Source organism: Anomaloglossus baeobatrachus, chromosome 5, assembly GCF_048569485.1.
Source record: "Anomaloglossus baeobatrachus isolate aAnoBae1 chromosome 5, aAnoBae1.hap1, whole genome shotgun sequence".
NCBI lineage: Eukaryota > Metazoa > Chordata > Amphibia > Anura > Aromobatidae > Anomaloglossus > Anomaloglossus baeobatrachus.
Genome location: NC_134357.1, coordinates 504,068,679 through 504,088,176, shown reverse-complemented (window position 1 = coordinate 504,088,176; position 19,498 = coordinate 504,068,679). Strand labels below are relative to the sequence as shown.

General features: G+C 48.6%; 1 protein-coding gene across 1 annotated transcript in view; it reads right to left on the bottom strand.

Moving 5' to 3' along the window:
• The window catches only part of LOC142312840 (uncharacterized), a 72,653-nt gene that overhangs the window by 35,722 nt on the left and 17,433 nt on the right, over positions 1-19,498 (bottom strand). The window contains 1 exon segment of the mRNA XM_075351826.1: positions 15,645-15,673. Coding sequence (XP_075207941.1) covers positions 15,645-15,673 — 29 coding nt within the window.

Sequence of the window (19,498 nt, the reverse complement as noted above, 5' to 3'; positions counted from 1 at the left end):
GCAGCATCATCTTGCTGCAGATGGTGTCAATGTGCATCGGTCAACAATACAGCGCACTTTGAACAAGGAGAAGCTGAATGGGAGAGTGATGCGAAAGAAGCCGTTTCTGCAAGCATGCCACAAACAGAGTCGCCTGAGGTATGCAAAAGCACATTTGGACAAGCCAGTTACATTTTGGAAGAAGGTCCTGTGGACTGATGAAACAAAGATTGAGTTGTTTGGTCATACAAAAAGGCGTTATGCATGGAGGCAAAAAAATAAGGCATTCCAAGAAAAGCACTTGCTACCCACAGTAACATTTGGTGGAGGTTCCATCATGCTTTGGGGCTGTGTGGCCAATGCCGGCACCGGGAATCTTGTTAAAGTTGAGGGTTGCATGGATTCAACTCAGTATCAGCAGATTCTTGACAATAATGTGCAAGAATCAGTGACGAAGTTAAAGTTACGCAGGGGATGGCTATTTCAGCAAGACAATGATCCAAAACACCACTCCAAATGTACTCAGGCATTCATGCAGAGGAACAATTACAATGTTCTGGAATGGCCATCCCAGTCCCCAGACCTGAATATCATTGAACATCTGTGGGATGATTTGAAGCGGGCTGTCCATGCTTGGCGGCCATCAAACTTAACTGAACTGGAATTGTTTTGTAAACAGGAATGGTCAAATATACCTTCATCCAGGATCCAGGAACTCATTAAAAGCTACAGGAAGCGACTAGAGGCTGTTATTTTTGCAAAAGGAGGATCTACAAAATCTTAATGTCACTTTTATGTTGAGGTGCCCATACTTTTGCACCGGTCAAATTTTGTTTAAATGCGGATTGCACATTTTCTGTTAGTACAATAAACCTAATTTCAATCCAGAAATATTACTGAGTCCATCAGATATTAGATATATGAAACTGAAATAGCTGTTGCAAAAACCGAAATTGTTATAAAGAAAAAAGGTTAACATTAATAGGGGTGCCCAAACTTTCTCATATGACTGTAATATATTATATATGTATATATATATATATATATATATATATATATATATATTGTGAGGTAGCACGTCGGCTGCGCAGCAGAAGACACGGGATCCAGGCATATAGGTTCACAGCACACGGTTTTAATCTTCAAACAAAAGTCCATAACACAATACATGTGCCTCTCCAGCAGAAAACTCAGGGAGTTCTGTTCACTCCCTCACACCCGGCACACCTGCCCTTGTTCCTGATTCTATTTAACCCTTCCTTCAGTCTGTAGGGAAACAGCATTAACCCTATAGTGGATTTACTTTCTATCATGGAGTGAGCACAACCTGGGCGAGACATACCGGCCGTCATAGATAACCCCGGTCACAGTCTCACATACCCCCCCCTCAGTTCAAGCGTGCGGGGTTGAACTCCAGCCATCAAACACGGGCCGCGGGACAAGGCATCGGCGTTGCCCTGCAACCTACCGGCCCGGTGTTCAACCGTAAACCGGAAGTTCTGCAGAGAAAGGAACCACCGGGTAACCCGGGCATTCCGTTCCTTGGCGGACCTCATCCAGACCAGTGGAGAGTGATCCATCACCAAGCGAAACTGCCGTCCAAGCAGGTAATAGCGTAGGGACTCCAAGGCCCACTTGATCGCCAGGCACTCCTTCTCCACTACGCTATAATTCCGCTCGGGAGGGGTGAGCTTCCTACTTAAGAAGGTGACGGGGTGTTCCTCCCCCTGAACCACCTGAGACAGCACTTCCCCCAGGCCGACCTCTGAGGCGTCAGTCTGTACTATGAACTCCTTCCGGAAATCAGGGTGTACAAGAACGGGCTGTCCGCACAGGACCTCCTTCAGGGCCCGGAAGGAGTCCTCGGCCTGCGGAGTCCAGCGCACCATGACGGACTTCTTGCCTTTGAGAAGGTCCGTCAAGGGGGCTGATAGTCCCGCAAAATCCTTTACAAACCTCCTGTAGTACCCCACGATACCCAGGAAGGCCCTAACCTGCTTCGTGGTCAGGGGTCTCGGCCACTTCTGGATCGCCTCAACCTTGTTAATTTGGGGCTTAATCACTCCTTGGCCTATCACGTAGCCCAAGTAGCGGGCTTCCGTGAGTCCCAACGCACATTTCTTGGGATTGGCTGTCAATCTGGCTGTTCGAAGCGCGTCCACCACCGCTTGTACCTGTTCCAAGTGGGTCTGCCAATCGGAGCTGTAAATAATGATGTCATCAAGGTACGCTGATGCATACGCCTGGTGGGGTTCCAGCACTAAGTCCATCAACCTCTGGAACGTGGCCGGAGCGCCATGTAACCCAAAAGGCAAGACAACATAGTTGAAGAGACCCTCCGGCGTAACAAAAGCGGTTTTCTCCTTGGCGGACTCAGTCAGTGGCACCTGCCAGTACCCCTTGGTCAGGTCGAGCGTGGTAAAATATCGCGCCTGTCCCAGCCTATCAATCAGCTCATCCACTCTGGGCATGGGGTAGAGATCGAACTTGGATATTTCATTCAATCTCCTAAAGTCATTGCAGAACCTTAAGGAGCCATCGGGTTTTGGTATTAGGACGATCGGACTAGCCCATTCACTCCGGGATTTTTCGATGACCCCCAGGCGTAACATTGTCTTTACTTCCTCCGATATGGCTTGTCGTCGAGCCTCCGGTACCCGGTATGACTTCAGGCGTACCTTCAGGTGGGGCTCGGTGACAATATCATGTCGTATCAGACTGGTCCTACCGGGCAGCTCGGAGAAGACATCGGGGTTCTGCTGAACCAACCGTCTGGCCTCTCGCCTCTGAGTCTTGGTGAGGGCTTCTCCAATCCTTAGTTCCGGTTCGTCCTCTCCGGAGGTCGCTGGAGCCGGAGGTGAAGGACCCGAAGAGGAGGGAGATGGGGAAAAAACAGCCATCAGGCTTTCCCGTTCCTGCCAGGGTTTTAATAGGTTGACATGGTATATTTGTTCAGGTTTCCGCCTACCGGGCTGCAATACTTTATAGTTAACCACCCCGACTCTTTCCTTTATCTCGTAGGGGCCTTGCCACTGAGCCAGGAATTTACTCTCCGCCGTGGGGATTAATACCAACACCCGATCCCCGGGTTTAAAGGTCCGCACGGTGGCTTGTCTATTGTAGCGGCCGCTTTGCGCGGCCTGAGCCTCCTGTAAATGCTCCTTCACAATTGGCATGACCGCGCTTATGCGGTTCTGCATACCCAAAATGTGTTCAATCACACTTTTATGGGGGGTGGGCTCTTGCTCCCATGTTTCCTTTGCCAGGTCCAACAATCCCCGGGGATGTCGCCCGTATAACAACTCAAAAGGCGAAAACCCCGTGGATGCCTGTGGCACCTCACGGATGGCAAACATCAAATAGGGAAGCATCATATCCCAGTCTTTCCCGTCTTTTGAAATCACCCTTTTTAGCATGGTTTTCAGGGTTTTATTGAAACGCTCCACTAAACCGTCCGTTTGAGGATGGTACACAGACGTACGCAACTGCTTGATCTGGAGTAGCCGGCATAGCTCTTTGGTCACTTTAGACATGAATGGGGTCCCCTGATCCGTAAGGATCTCCTTGGGCAACCCCACCCGGCAGAACACAGCAAACAACTCCCTAGCTATAAGCTTTGCTGCAGTATGTCTGAGAGGTATCGCCTCGGGATACCGGGTGGCATAGTCAACGATCACTAGGATGTGTTGGTGCCCTCGAGCGGACTTTACGAGGGGCCCCACCAGATCCATCCCTATCCGTTCAAAAGGGACTTCTATAATGGGTAACGGTACCAACGGACTGCGAAAATGGGTCAGGGGTGCGGTAAGCTGACACTCCGGGCAGGTTTCGCAGAACCGTTTTACCTCCCCAAAGACTCCGGGCCAATAGAACCTTTGCAATATTCGCTCCTGCGTTTTCTTGACCCCCAGGTGGCCACTCATCAGGTGTTTATGAGCCAAGTCGAGGACCCGCCGACGATGCGGCTGGGGCACCACCAACTGCTCTACCCCCACGCCCCGTATTTCATCTACCCGGTAGAGTAAATCCTGCTTAAGAGCGAAATGGGGGTACCTTACCTGGGCACCGGGCAGCTGTGCCACCCCGTCAACCACTGTCACCCGACTCCGGGCATGTATTAATGTAGGGTCCTGGAGTTGGGCAGTCCCAAACGTATCCGGGGACGCCTCCAACTCCGGGATGGGTTCGACCGTCTCAGCCTCTCCTGCCAATACCTCTAGGGGCGACCTATCGGGTTCACATTCTGTCCCTATCATGGGGACCCCTACGGCAGGTGTCCCGGATTCAGGATTGTAGGGCTCAGGTCCCGGACTGACCAATATCTGAGGAGACTTAGGGGGTCCCTTCCATAAAGTCCAAAAATAGGGCAGATCCCTTCCTAGGATCACGTCATAAGGAAGAGTGTTAAGAAGTCCCACCTCATGTTGCACCTGACCGCAAGGTGCTGTGATGCTGACGATCCCCGTGGGATAGTCTCGGCGGTCCCCATGTATGCAAACCACCCCCACGGTACGTCCTGTGGCCCTTACTTTAGCCCTCAAGGTGGATCGCACAAGGGTCACTAAGCTTCCGGAATCCAACAATCCTGTAACCGGACATCCATTCACCTGTATTTGGCACAAGTGGGGCTCCGTCTCTGGGGAGACCAGGTCAGCGGTACACACCACCTGAGCATACATTGAACCCCGCCGGGTAACCCCACAATCCATGGGCTCCGTGGTGAGTGGACACTGGGCTTCCATATGTCCCACCCGCTGGCACCGCCAACATCTAATGGGGACGGAAACACCCTTGACTGGTTGTCGTTTAGGGTACAGAACCTTCCGGACCTCAGGATTGGCGGCCGCGGCCTCAGGCGGGACGGTAGGGGACTCCTGCACCGTTGTCGGCGGTGGGTCCTTGGCCCTAGGCTTGGAGGGGCCGGACCGACGGGCGGTACGCAAAGTCTCAGTGTCCCGTATCAAGTCCTGCGTAGCCACATGCCGCTCTACCAGGGACACTAACTGGTCCAGGGTACTCGGGTCACCCTGTCCTACCCACCGTTGAACGGTGACGGGTAAAGTGCGCACAAAACGATCCACTACTACCCTTTCCACCATCTGCGCCGGGCTCAGAGTGTCAGGCTGCAACCATTTTTTTACAAGATGCAACAAGTCATAGGCCTGGGAGCGTACGGGTTTGGCTTCCTCATAGAACCACTGATTTACCCGCTGAGCCCGTACATAGGTATTCACCCCCAACCGTGCCAGTATTTCGGCTTTTAGGGTCACATAGTCAATGGCGTCCTCGGTACAGAGGTCCAGGTACGCTTTTTGGGGTTCCCCCGTCAGATAGGGTGACAATACCTCAGCCCACTGGGGGGTCGGCAGCTTTTCCCGCTCGGCCACCCGCTCAAACACCGCCAGGAACGCTTCCACATCGTCCCCCGGGGTCATCTTTTGCAACGCTTGTCTCACCGCTTTCCGGACGCTGCCATCATCACCCGGTCCCGGGGTTGTTGCTGCCGGTCCGGCACGGATCGACTTGGCCAGGAGAACCATCTGTTCTTGGTGCCTTTTTTTCCTGCAATTGCAAGGCTTGCTGCTGACGTGCATTGGCCTGATCCATCTGTTCTTGGAATTTTTTTTTCCTGCACTTGCAAGGATTGGAGCAGGTGTGCATTGGTCTGTTGTTGCTGTGCATTAGCCTGTTGTTGCTGTGCATTAGCCTGAGCCAAATGCTTTAGTATGTCCTCCATGGCGTCGCCGGGTTTGGGCTGTAGTATAGCCGCTCGAATCCAGGACATGCGCAGCTGGGTCACCAGGGATGGATGCTACACCTCACCGGCTGTGATGCCTGCATTCTCCACCATATGTGAGGTAGCACGGTCGGCTGCGCAGCAGAAGACACGGGATCCAGGCATATAGGTTCACAGCACACGGTTTTAATCTTCAAACAAAAGTCCATAACACAATACATGTGCCTCTCCAGCAGAAAACTCAGGGAGTTCTGTTCACTCCCTCACACCCGGCACACCTGCCCTTGTTCCTGATTCTATTTAACCCTTCCTTCAGTCTGTAGGGAAACAGCATTAACCCTATAGTGGATTTACTTTCTATCATGGAGTGAGCACAACCTGGGCGAGACATACCGGCCGTCATAGATAACCCCGGTCACAGTCTCACAATATATATATATATATATATATATATATATATATATACACACACACACACACACAGCTAAAAAAAAAATAAGGGGAACACTTAAACAACACGATGCAACTCCAAGTTACTCCCACGTCTGTCAAATCAACCAGTTTAGTTATGAAGCAGCACTGAGACGTGGAGGGGGCCATAGGAGGGCAACCACCCAGTGCCAGAGCCCTGCAAAATGACCTCCAGCAGGCCACTAGTATCCATGTGTCTCAGACTGTCAGAAACAGATTCTATGAGGGTAGTATGAGGGCCCGACGTCCACTAGTGGGTGTTGTGCTTACAACTCAACACCATGCAGGGCGATTGGCATTTGCCAGAGATCACAAAGATTGGCAGATTTGATATTGGCGCCCTGTACTCTTCATGGATAAGAGCAGGTTCAAACTGAGCACATGTGACAGCGTCTGGAGACATTGTGGAGAAAATTCTGCTGCCTGCAACATCCTCCAGGATGACTGGTTTGGCAGTGGGTCAGTAATGGTGTGGGGAGGTATTTCTTTGGAGGGCCATCACTGTGTGTGTCTGTTGCCCTTGTGCTGTGCCATCACTGTGTCGCTCCTTTACTGTGCCACCCATATCCTGTCCACCGCCATTTTGAGAACGGCATCAGCTATAGGAATAGAAGTGGTGTCTAGGTATAGTAAAGTAGCCATGCGCTACGCAATGAAACCACCTATAGCGCCACCTGGTGGAAAACAACGGAGTTAGCATTTTTAGCTCGAAAACGGAACGAGATAGAGAAAAAAAAAAGTGAATTACAAAGTTGTAGGGCATCATGAATTCAATACGAATCGACACCTTGCATACAGAAATGCTATGATATGAAACCCATGACCCCCCAAAACATTGAATGCTGGTCACGCATATGGCGCTCATTTAACTTTGATGCTCAAAGTGGCCACCGTCAGTTGCAATGCACATCTGGACTCTGGACAGCATACCGTATCTTGCTGCACGTTGTGCAATATTGTAGGTGACACATTTGCACAAGCATCTGTGATACGTCGTCGTAGGTCCTGCAACGTTGGTGGAGGGGTCGCATACACCTACTGGTTGATGTGACCTCACAGAAAGAAGTCCAATGGGGTCAGGTCAGGTGAGCGTGGAGGCCACTCCACTCAGCCACCATACCCAATGACTTGTAGGATGGTCTCCATGAAGTATCGCAGCCTTGTGAGTTTTACACGTTCTAATCATAGCATTTCTGTATGGAAGGGGTTGATTCGTATTGATTTGATGATGCCCTACAACTTTGTAATTCACTTTTTTTTCCCTTTTTCTCTTTCCGTTTTCGAGATAAAAATGCTAACCTAACTCCGTTGTTTTCCACCAGGTGGCGCTATAGGTGGTTTCATTGCGTAGCGCTTGGCTACTGGCTACTTTACTGTACCTAGACACCACTTCTATGCCTATAGCTGCCTCCGTTCTCAAGTTAATGGCGGTGGACAGGATATGGGTGTACACACTGTATATACTGGTCCTTTGGAATTGTATATGACTAAACCATTGTGTGGACACTCATCTTCTACTACCACCTTGTGGTTCAAATTGGTATTACAAGTGAAATTGTACTACCCTGTTTCCCCCAAAATAAGACACCGTCTTATATTTTTTTTTGACCCAATAAAAGCACTAGGTCTTATTTTCAGGGGGTGTCTGATTCTCGAGAAGACATGGTTTGGGATAAGTTTACTCACCACAAAAAGCAGAACCCTCCTTCCCAGGATCATCATATCTCTGAGTCTGTGTGGCTCCCAGATCTCCAAGCAACTCACCCTCCCCTGTGTCTGGCCGACACACGTACATCAGATAGCGCATACACACACACACTCTGGGGGAGAGCGGAGATAATCATTATCTCCTCTCCTCCAGCAGTCATTATCAGATAACTTTTTGTTATTAGAGCTACAAATATCATAAAATTATTGATTTTTTGAGAAGTGACACACCACCCGAATTATGATAATTTGTTTTACAAATTTTGACACACCAAGCTCAAAAGGTTGGCCATCACTGAATAGTACATGCTTGTAATAAGTGAATATTTACTGATGCTCAGTTGGATCTCTTACATATTTCTTTTTTTTGATAACCCTAATATTCTTCATTATAGTTTCATAGCCATATTTACTCATACATTTTGGTAGCAATTCATCATATTTTTTGACAGATTTCTGATGAAAAATATTTTGAACAGTTTAGGGTTTTTTTTGTTAAAAAAACAAACTCCAAAAAATGACTTTTAGCATGTTTACATGATTCTCGCCCCAGCTCCAACAAAGTGGGGTAGAACGGTGGTGTGCGGTGCTGTTTGATATGCCACAAATCTTACTCCAGCAGGGGCTCATCTGATTTAGTAGGAGGTCTAATGCTGGGTTCACACATAGCGACAGCGACATCGCTGTTACGTCACCATTTTCTGTGACGTAACAGCGACCTTGTAAGTCGCTGTTATGATCGCTGCTTAGCTGTCAAACACAGCGACGCAGCAGCGATCATAACGTCGCTACATGTGCAGAGAGTAGGGAGCCGCGCACACTGCTTAGCGCTGGCTCCCTGCCCTCCTAGCTATAGTACACATCGGGTTAATTAACCCGATGTGTACTGCAGCTACATGTGCATAGAGCAGGGAGCCGCGCACACTGCTTAGCGCTGGCTCCCTGCTCTCCTAGCTACAGTACACATCGGGTTAATTAACCCGATGTGTACTGCAGCTACATGTGCAGAGAGCAGGAGCCGGCAGCACAGGCAGCGTGAGAGCGGCGGAGGCTGGTAACGAAGGTAAATATCGGGTAACTACCTTGGTTACCCGATGTTTAGCCTGGTTACAGCTTACCGCAGCTGCCAGATGCGGGCTCCTGCTCCCTGCTCGCTTCATTTCGTCGCTCTCTCGCTGTCACACACAGCGATCTGTGCGTCACAGCGGGAGAGCAACAATAAAAAAACGAACCAGGGCTGTGTGTAATGAGCAGCGATCTCACAGCAGGGGCCAGATCGCTGCTCAGTGTCACACACAGCGAGATCGCTAATGAGGTCACTGCTGCGTCACAAAAACCGTGACTCAGCAGCGATCTTGCTGTGTGTGAAGCACCCCCAAGCCTCTTAATGAATCAGAGGCGTCTGCTCTAAAGCGCCCCCATCCACCTTGAAGACAGTCGAGAAAATCTCCAGTCTTGATTGTATTTTTCATTGTAACTTAGTTCTTATTATATATGTACGTAGCTGATTAATAATAAGTATGGTACCATCCTTGTATTTATTTTGGCCGCCTTACATGCAGGTAAGATGTGTATAGAGCAGAGCCACGAAGAAATGGTAAGTGGAACATTGCACATACGATATGTACGGAGTAGAGCCGTGCATGTACAATGTGTGTGTATGACATGTACAGAGCAGAGCCGCATGTGTACAAAGGGGAGCCGTGCGCATGTGTCTGTAATGGAGCCTTATGTCTACAGAGAGGAGCCGTGTGTGTACGATGTGTATGGATCGGAGCAGTATGTGTAAGCATTGGAGCCATATGTGTATGATGTGTATAAAGCAAAGCCATGTGCAAACAACTTGTTTGGAGCAGAGCCTTGAATGTACAATGTGTATGGATCAAAGCCTTGTGTGTACAACATGTATGGAGCAGAGCCGTATGTTTCTAAAGTGGAGCCGTGGACATATGATATGTATGGAATGGAGCCTTATGTCTACGGAGAGGAGCCGTGTGTGTACGGTGCAGAGCTGTATGTACCTCTATCACTCATATTAAATTCATATACAAGATGTAATCTAAGCTTTACCTTATCTGGTAAAGTGATTACTCTCCATATATATGTTGCACATCCTTTTTCTGGTTTTATGGTCCACAGCCTCCTTCTGCAAATATTGGTAATTGAAGCAGAATTGTGAATACAGCTCTGGGTACGTTTTTTTTAATTATAGCAATTAATGTATAACTGAGGAAACAGGGAACAATGAGCTGGGGCATGCAGCTTTTATACAAATGATGAAATAGCAGAATTTCTAAAATCGAATAATTCTATCAGTTAATTACGGATGTAAAAATCTTAATTACTCACCGGTAATGGAATTTTCAATAGCCCATGACAGCACCTGAGAGATAGGTTCCGCCCACATCAGAACAGGAAACCCACTGATATAAAGTCGGCACCTCTCCTCCACATCAGTAGGTTTACAGAGCCAGAGAGGACCAACAAAACACAAAAAAAAACAGATTAATCATACCACCACCCAAGGAAAAAACACCAATAACTAACACTCCCCGAAGGGTTCCCACAACCAGTGAATAGGGGGGAACTAAGGGTGCTGTCATGGGCTATTGAAAATCCCATTACCGGTGAGTAATTAAGATTTTTCCCTGCCGCCCATGACAGCACCACCTGAGAGATTCATATAGACCACCACCTTAGGGAGGGACCACCGCCTGTAAGACCCGTCTGCCAAAGGAAAGGTCAGTTGTGGAGGATAAGTCCAGCCTATAGTGTCGAAAGAAAGTACCAGGAGACGACCAAGTAGCCGCCCGACAGATCTGGTCAATAGAGGCATCAGCTCTCTCTGCCCAAGACGTAGACACTGCTCTAGTGGAGGGCGCCCTTATGCCCAGAGGAGGAGTGGTGTCCTTAGCCGAGTATGCCAAGCCGATGGCATCCCTGACCAATCTAGCCAAGTTAGCCTTAGAAGCCCCATATCCCCTGGATTGCCCCTGAAATGTGACAAACAGGGCCTGAGACTTTCTCCATTCCCTAGTCCTATCTAGGTACGTGAGTAAGGCCCTCCAATGTGTGCAACCTAGCCTCCTTCTCGTTATGAGGGGGTCACAGAGGGAAGGGAGCACGATTTCTTGGGACCGATGAAAGGGTTTTGAAACCTTGGGCAGGTAGAAGGGATCAGTTCGCAACACTACCCTATCATCCAGAATCTGGGTATAAGGGTGAACGATGGACAAGGCTTGGAGATCCCCCACCCGCCTGGCCGAGGTGAGTGCGATGAGGAGAAAAACCTTCAGTGACAGCAGTTTGAGAGGGACCTCCCCTAAGGGTTCAAACACTAAATTGAGGTCCCATGGGGGAACCCTGGGAGCCGGAACAGGTACAGACCTGGACTTAGATTTAATAAACCTGCAAATCCACTCATTCTGTGCCAGACCACAATTAAACAGTGCCCCTAAGGCCGACACCTGCACCTTGAGTGTACTGGTGGAGAGCCCCAATTCCAACCCCCTCTGGAGGAATTCTAGTATAGCCGAGATAGGAGGGGGGTCCTCCGCCCGAGCCCCGGACTGAAGGAGAAAACGCTTCCAGACCCTCGCGCAATGGCCGTGGTGACCGCTTTTCTACTGTGAAGAAGAGTGTCTATTAAGCCAGAAGAAAAACCCCGCCGAGCTAGCAGCCGCCGCTCAAACGCCAGGCCGTCAAATGGAGAGCCGGGTCGGGGGGGGGGTGACGAACTGGGCCCTGGGAAAGGAGATGAGGGGCGTCCGGGAGAACCCAAGAATCCACTAGATACAGTGTCCGCAGCCAGTAAAACCATGCCCGCTTCGGCCAGAAGGGGGCGATGAGAATAACATCCGCTCTGTCGTCCCGGATTTTCCGGAGAACCGAAGGCAACAGGATCAGAGGAGGAAACGCGTACAGGAGGCCGTGAGACCAAGACATCTGAAACGCATCGAGGGCAACAAGATCGTCTCGGGGGTTGAGAGAGCAGAACCTGTCCATTTTCCGATTCGCCTTGGTAGCGAACAGGTCTAGAACAGGGACACCCCACAGAAGCGTGCTCTTGCGAAAGACCTCCTGGTCTAAGGACCACTCCCCCTGACTGAGACAGTGCCGGCTGAGGAAGTCTGCCTCCTCGTTGTCCGTCCCCTTGATATGAAGGGCTGTTATGGAGGAGAGATGTTGTTCGGCCAGCTCGAAGATGCGCATAGTCAGAGTCAGAAGAGAAGGGGATTTGGTGCCTCCCTGATGGTTGACGTACGCCACCGTCACCCTGTTGTCCGAAAGGATCCGAACATGGCGACCTCTCAAGAAGGGGAGGAACTCCTCTAGTGCCTTGAGAACCGCCATGAGCTCCCTGTAGTTGGAGGACTGTCTGACCAACTGAGCGTCCCAGGGACCCTGAAGCACCTGTTGGCGCAGATGGGCACCCCACCCCCAACGGCTGGCATCCGTGACTATTGTGTCCGTGACTGGGGAAAGCCAAGGAACCCCCGTCCGGAGGTGAGAGGGGTCCTGCCACCAACCCAGGGAGTGCAAAGTGTCTGCAGACAGGGTCAATTTTTTCTCAAAACAGCCTCCAAACAGTCTCTGAAACCGAAGGACCTCCATCTGGAGGATTCTGGAACGCAGTTGGGCCCACCATACTCCTGGGATGCAAGAGGTAAGAGTCCCGACCAGCGACATAGCCTGCCGTAAGGACATGCCTGGGCAACTCCTTACGGAAGAGAGCAAGGACAAGATCCTGGTGACTTTGTCCTCTGGCAGGTGGCACAACTGGCTTGTGGAGTCCAAGACTAGACCCAGGAAGACTTGACACTGGAGAGGCTGGAGTCTGGACTTCTGCTGTTTCACCACCCACCCCAGGCCTTCCAGGATGGTGATGACCCTGGACACGTGAGCTGCACATAAAGACTCCGACTGACCCACTATCAGGAGGTCGTCCAGATACGGAATGATCAATATGTCCTGTTCCCTGACATGTGCCATGACCTCCGCGATGACTTTTGTGAAGATCCGTGGGGCCATGGAAAGCCCGAATGGCAACGCTGCGAATTGGAAGTGTCTCAGCCTCCCGGAGACGTGTAGTGCGAACCTGAGAAACCGCCGGTGAGACAGAAAAATAGGGATGTGATAATAGGCGTCCTTTAAGTCGAGGACCGCCATAAAACACTCTGGATACAACAGCCTGACAGTTGATTAACCCTTCCGCCACAATCTGAAGGAGCCATTTGTTGGAGGAGATCGCCTTCCAGGCATGGAGGAAGAGGGACAGCCGGCCCCCTACCTGATGACTGGCGTCATTGGGAGGGTTTTTTCTTATTATCGGAGCGCTTGCCAAAGAGAAAGCCTGAGGTATTCTTTCTACGGTCCTTCCACTGATCTTGCGGTTTTTGGGACTTCTTCGTGAAAAACTGACGTCTCCGAAAGGGCCGGCTGCGAGAGGATGTCACCGGGAAAACCGGAAACCCCTGTTTCTTATCGGATGCCTTAGTGAGGAGGTCATCCAGACCTGAGCCAAAAAGATAGGCACCTTCACAAGGCATGCCGCACAGCCGTCCCTTGGATTGGACATCACCCTTCCAATTTTTCAGCCAGAGGGCCCGATGTGCGGAATTGGAAAGCGCTGCCGATCTGGCGAAAAGTCTTAAGGAATCAACCGAGGCATCTGCCATAAAGGCTGCAGCACCCTGTATTAAGGGCAAGGACGAGATAATATCCTTCCTTGGAGTATCATTTCTCAACTGGTCTTCCAATTGCTGAAGCCACACCATCAAAGACCGGGCAACGCAGGCGCTGGTCACGGCAGGGCGCAAGCCACCTGCTGTGGATTCCCAAGTTCCTCTCAGAAACCCATCAGCCTTCCTATCCAGCTGATCTTTAAGGGACCCTAAGTCCTCAAAACGGCAAGGTAGTGAAGCGGGAAGCCTTGGCAATAGCGACATCAATCTTCGGAGTTCTATCCCAGGAGGTAGATGCCTCACCATCCACTGGGTACTTCCTTTTAAGGGAAGAGCCAAGATTCAATCTTCTGTCCACTTTTCTCCATTGGTCAGCTATGAGACCCTGAACCTTCTGGGGAATAGGAAACCCCATACGTTTTTTTGGAATCTAAGCCCAGAAACATGACATCCTGGGTGGATTCGGGTCCCCTGGGGTCCACCATTCCCATGGTCGAACGCACCGCCTTCACCAAGGGTCCCACGTCCGCAGTAGGGAAACTAGGTTGACCACCTTCATCGGAAGAGGAGGAGGAGTCAGAATCGGAGGGGGAGGATCCCAATGAGCCTGACGACCGAGAGTCATGAGCCGAACCCGCCGAGGTATCAGGAGTAGACAGCTTAGGATGACGAGATTTCTTGCGTCTCTTGCCCCCCTTAAGGGATTTAAGGGACTCCTGTACTTCTGCCCTGATAATGGAATGTAATTCAGATGAGAACCCTGGCCCTTCTTTGATGAGGGTCTGTTGGATACAGCCTGCACTTAGGGCCTTGTTATAATCAGAAGACAGGGAGGATTGGCATATTGCACATTCCTTGTGACGCTGCTTGGAGGTACACTTTTTCTGTACCTAACAAGAGAGGGGACATGGAAACGGGGTCTTAGTAACACGGCTGACCACAAAGTTCACTCACCCCCACGACTCCTGGCAATACCGGATCAGGAGGCGGATTCTTTTCTCCCTTGGTCCTCTTGGGACCCACCGACCGAACGCTGCCCGGACTGGATACAGCATTCCTGGAACGATCCGCTGAGCCGCGTTCTGAGCCACGCTGCAGCGACTCCTTACGCTGCTCCTTGCTGCGGGGTGAATCTCCTGCCATAATACAGAAGCATGGAGGAGAAAAACTCACCAGTCCCAGGCGCCAGCCAAATTTTAAACGGAGATCCCCGTTACATGGGCGCCACCATCTTGGATCCTAGTGCGCATGCATACACCAGTCACTTCCTGGTTGCACAGCGCACGTCACCAGGGTACACGCGTCACTTTCGGCTGGAGCATCCTGCTTCACTCCAGTGTGCTGCACAGCAGGGACAAGCCTTCCAGCGGCCGCCGTGAGTGCGCACATCCCTGGAGCGACGTCGGGCCGAGCTCCCGCTCCAGGTCCGCGCCTCACCGCCGCAGAGGTCTGAGACCGAGGGGGGGTGCATCCAGGCCCGAGCACCGGCTTCTGGTAAGTACCAGGCTTTTACACCGGGTCGGACCTGGGACAGCAATGGGTCATCTGTCACCAGGTTTTTCCTCCCTCATCTGAGAGCAGCATAATGTAGAGACACTGACCCTGATTCCATGGATGTGTCACCTACTGAGCTGTTTGCTGTCATTTGGATAAAATCAATGTGTTCTCTGCTGCAGATCTAGCAATTATACAGAGCTCATGAACATGCAGGACTACCTGGCAGCATACCAACCAGCATATAATCTCCTGCTGATTATAGAATGATTTTATCAAAACTACACTAAGCAGCTCAGTAAGTGACACATTGCTGGAAGCAGGGTTTTTGCCCCTACGTAATGCTGCTCTCAGACTAGGTGATAAAAACCTGGTGACCAATTCCCTTTAATCCCAGAGTCTCAAACCCCCCCCCAAAAAAAAAAACGCATTAGTGCAGAACATGCTTTGAGTTTGAAGGAATGGATTTTTTTTTTGTCAAGGGTGCATGAATAATTCAATTAAACTTAATTGGTCTGTGTACTTTCCAATTCAAAAACAGATATGTAACTGTAGCCTTAGGCAAATGTTACTTGCATGTTTAGTAATGCTTGCCGTTGACCTAAAAGAAAGAATTAGTAATCTGGGAACGCCATACTAATCTCCTCCACTACTTGGGTCCTACACAAGCCACGAGTATAATGGCCATTATGTGCATGAAACATGGATTCTACAGGTGTCTCTGTATTGGTTGTGTTCTTATATATACTGCTCTTCGGTAACCCAAAAAGACTGGGATAGACTCAGACGGAATTCAACAATGTTTTTGTAATGGGGACTCTAATATGTAAATCTATCCTCTGATGTATAAATTTGGAACACTACTGCAATACAAATGCACTTTTTTTTTTTTTTCTTACTGCATGATTACCCTTCCACCACTTCTTAAGCCACTCACCCCATATACATTAGCCAAACAGTGTGTATTACATATTTTGGCTTACAATAAGAACAAAATTATTGGACACACATCTTAACCAATTAAAGAGTTTCTTTCAGGCCCACTGCCATACGTGTATTTAATCTAACCTCTACCTTTGCCATCTGCCTATCCAAACATTTGTGAAAGGTTGGGTCTTTATAAAAAGTTCAATGATAACAGTGAGATCCTGTAGGAAGATGCCACTGTTGCAACAAAACAGGTTGTGAAGTTTCTTCCCTCTGAAAGATTCTACAATCAACGGAGAGTGGTATTAGGATTAGGAACTACAGCAACTCAGAAAGTTAGAGGTAACCAACTACTGAATGCGTAAAAGTCACCAACAGTTTTCAAACTGTACAACTGTAGCGTTTCAAGCCTCTACTGGCATTATCGGCATGTCATGTGTTTCCATTGCCCATGTCTTAAAATTTTGTCCAATACTAAATACAATACTAAAATAATCATGATTAAAGACCCTTAAAGACCAGCAATACGTCTTTTTACTGACCTTAGTTGTAAGGGAATAGCATCCCCAAATGGGTGAAAATGCAGCACCTGTCGGCTGTCCACTATAGCTGACATGCTGATGCATCAGGTACAATGGGTGTTGTCACTGACCATGGCCAATTAACCCCTTAGATGCTGCTGTAAATAGTGACTACCTCATCTAGATTGATAACAAGAGTGTGGGGGTTCCCTCGTTAACCCAATCCGCATTCAGAAATCATGATTGTGTGGTCCAGATGGTTGCCAAAGCAATTCAAGTCTAAATTATGGCCTTGGATTTTAGTGGCTTTAGTGGCCTGTTCAGAAGTTAGCAACATTTAGGTGGTAAAAATATTTTTTTCAATCCCTGCCGTGCAATTTTGCATTAACTCCTTAAATGCAAAGGAAGGGTTAATAAACTATCTGACATTAGTTTTGAATATGTTGAGGGGGGCTGTTTTTAAAATGGTATCAGTTTTTTTTCCCCAAGCTATAGGTCCTGTGAAGTCACTTAAAAACCAAATAGGTCCCAAAAAAAATATGTTTTGTAAATTTCCTTGAAAATATAAAAAATTGTTGTAACATTTTTAAACCTTCTAACATCCTAAGAAAATTAAAGGATCTTTGACAAATGGTGGTTATGTAAGGTAGACATATGGGAAATGTAATTTATTAACTATTTTGTGTGGTGTGACTATCTGCATTTAAGTGATAATCATTCAAAGATTGAAAATTGCAAATTTTTAAAAATATTTTTATAATTTCTGATATTTTTATAATTAATGCAAAACATATCTACTTAAATTTACCATTAACATAAAGTACAATGTATCTCAAAAAAGAAAAAAAAAACAATCTCAAAATCACTGGTATGTGATGAAGCATTCCAGTTGTTACGACATAAAGTGACATATGTCTGATTTTAAAAATTTGTCCTCGTCACTAAGGGGTTAAAGTATGAATTCTATAAAAAGTGCGGAAGACCAGAAACTGTGAAGATACCATTCTGAGTTTGAGGTGACATAGCAAATGTTGTGTTTCAAAGTATTTATTGAACCACTATACGGAGGAAAGTGAAAAAAAAAAAACGAGTGAAATTAGAACATCAGGCCTCAAGACTAGTTGAGCGATGTTCGAGTCGAACGGTTCGCCAATTTCAAGTTCGGCAGTTCGAGTTACCGTTCGAGAACGGTTCGATCACCAAAAGCGTGGCTTTTCACAGTAAGGATGTGCGCACGTTGTGTATCTGCATGCGTCCTGCGTCCCTAGCACAATCCCTCTCTCTTTCCTACTCACCGATCATGGGCGCCTCGTTGCACGGCTGTCACAAATCTCCAGCCGCTTTTCCTCCTTTGAAAATGGCTGCCGCTTCATTATTCCAACAGGTATTCCGTGCCTTCCCCGCCCACCGGCGCCCATGATTGGTTGCAGTCAGTCACGCCCCCACGATGAGTGACAGCTGTCTCACTGCAACCAATCTCAGCCGCTGGTGGGCAAGTCTATATCGTGCAGTAAAAAAATAAAAATTAAAAAAAATGCGGTTCCCCCCAATTTTGATACCAGCCAGGATAAAGCCACACGGCTGGAGGCTGGTATTGTCAGGATGGTGAGCGCCACGTTATGGGGAGTCCACCACCCTAACAATATCACCCAGCAGCCGCCCGGAATTGCCGCATCCATTAGATGCGGCAGTCCCAGGACTCTACCCAGCTCATCCCGAATTGCCCTGGTGCGGTGGCAATCGGGGTAATAACGAGGCTAATCATGGCAGGCGTCTCACCGAGACACCTTCCATGATTAACCTCTAAGTGAAAGTAAATAAACACACACAACGAAAAATCCTTTATTTGGAATAAAAGACAAAAAAACACCTCATTTACCTCTTTATTAATCCCCAAACAACAATCCAGGTCCGAAGTAATCCACACGACACTGTCAGCTCTGCTACATGAAGATGACAGGGAGCCCCGTAGAACACGAACGATCTGTCCCCTCTCCACGCAGCACCTGAAGTGAGCCACGCTGTCACCAGGGACTTCACTCTGCAATTCAGAAGTCAAGATAACCAAATCTTCCAATGTTTCTCATTAGAGGCAGTGGCTCAATGGTTAGAGCTACTGCCTAGGAAGCATTAGTTCACGAGTTCAAGTCCCGGTCGCCCCGGTAAAGAATTTAATTTATTTTTAATTTTAAATTATTATTTATTTATAATTATAATTTAATTATGCACTGAGGGGAGGAGCCAGACTCAGCTGTGAGCCGCAGGCCACACCTCTAAAATCGGAGCAGTTCACGGAATGAGGCTGCATTGCTTTCTCCTCTCTTTTCTCTCTCTCTTCTCTGTCTCTCTCTTTTTGTCTCTCTCTCCTCTCTCTCTTAGACCTGGCGATGATCAGCTGATGCGGTCACCTGACAGAATCAGCTGACACTAAAAGCCGAGCGGTGAGGCCGGCTTTTTAATGCCCAGCCAGCTAAACTATCAGCTGCTGCTGTAGGACAGGAGTCTGTACAGAAGTGTGTAGTTTGTTTTTTTTCTTGTTTTGTTTTTTGCACTGATGCATCAGCTGATTGTATAAAAGCCGTTTATACAATCAGCTGCTGTGTCATGTGATTCAGGCCCTTGAACCTGACACATCATCTGATCACTTTGCCTTCCAGCAAACCGAGCAATGATATTGGATCCGGATTGTACGGCGAGGGACCCTTGACCCAGGATTACTGCGGAGGGGTGTTCTTTATTTCAATAAAGATGGAGTCACTAATTGTGTTGTGTTTTATTTCTAATAAAAAAAAACCTACAACACACAGAAAAATATTTTTATCTGTACTAGAAATTCATGGTGGCCATGTCTAATATTTGCGTGACACCATAAATTTCGGGCTTAGGGCCAGTTGATAATATACAGCTAGCCCTAACCCCATTATTACCCAGTGAGCCACCCGTCACCAGGGCAGCTGAAGAGTTGGATACAGCGCCAG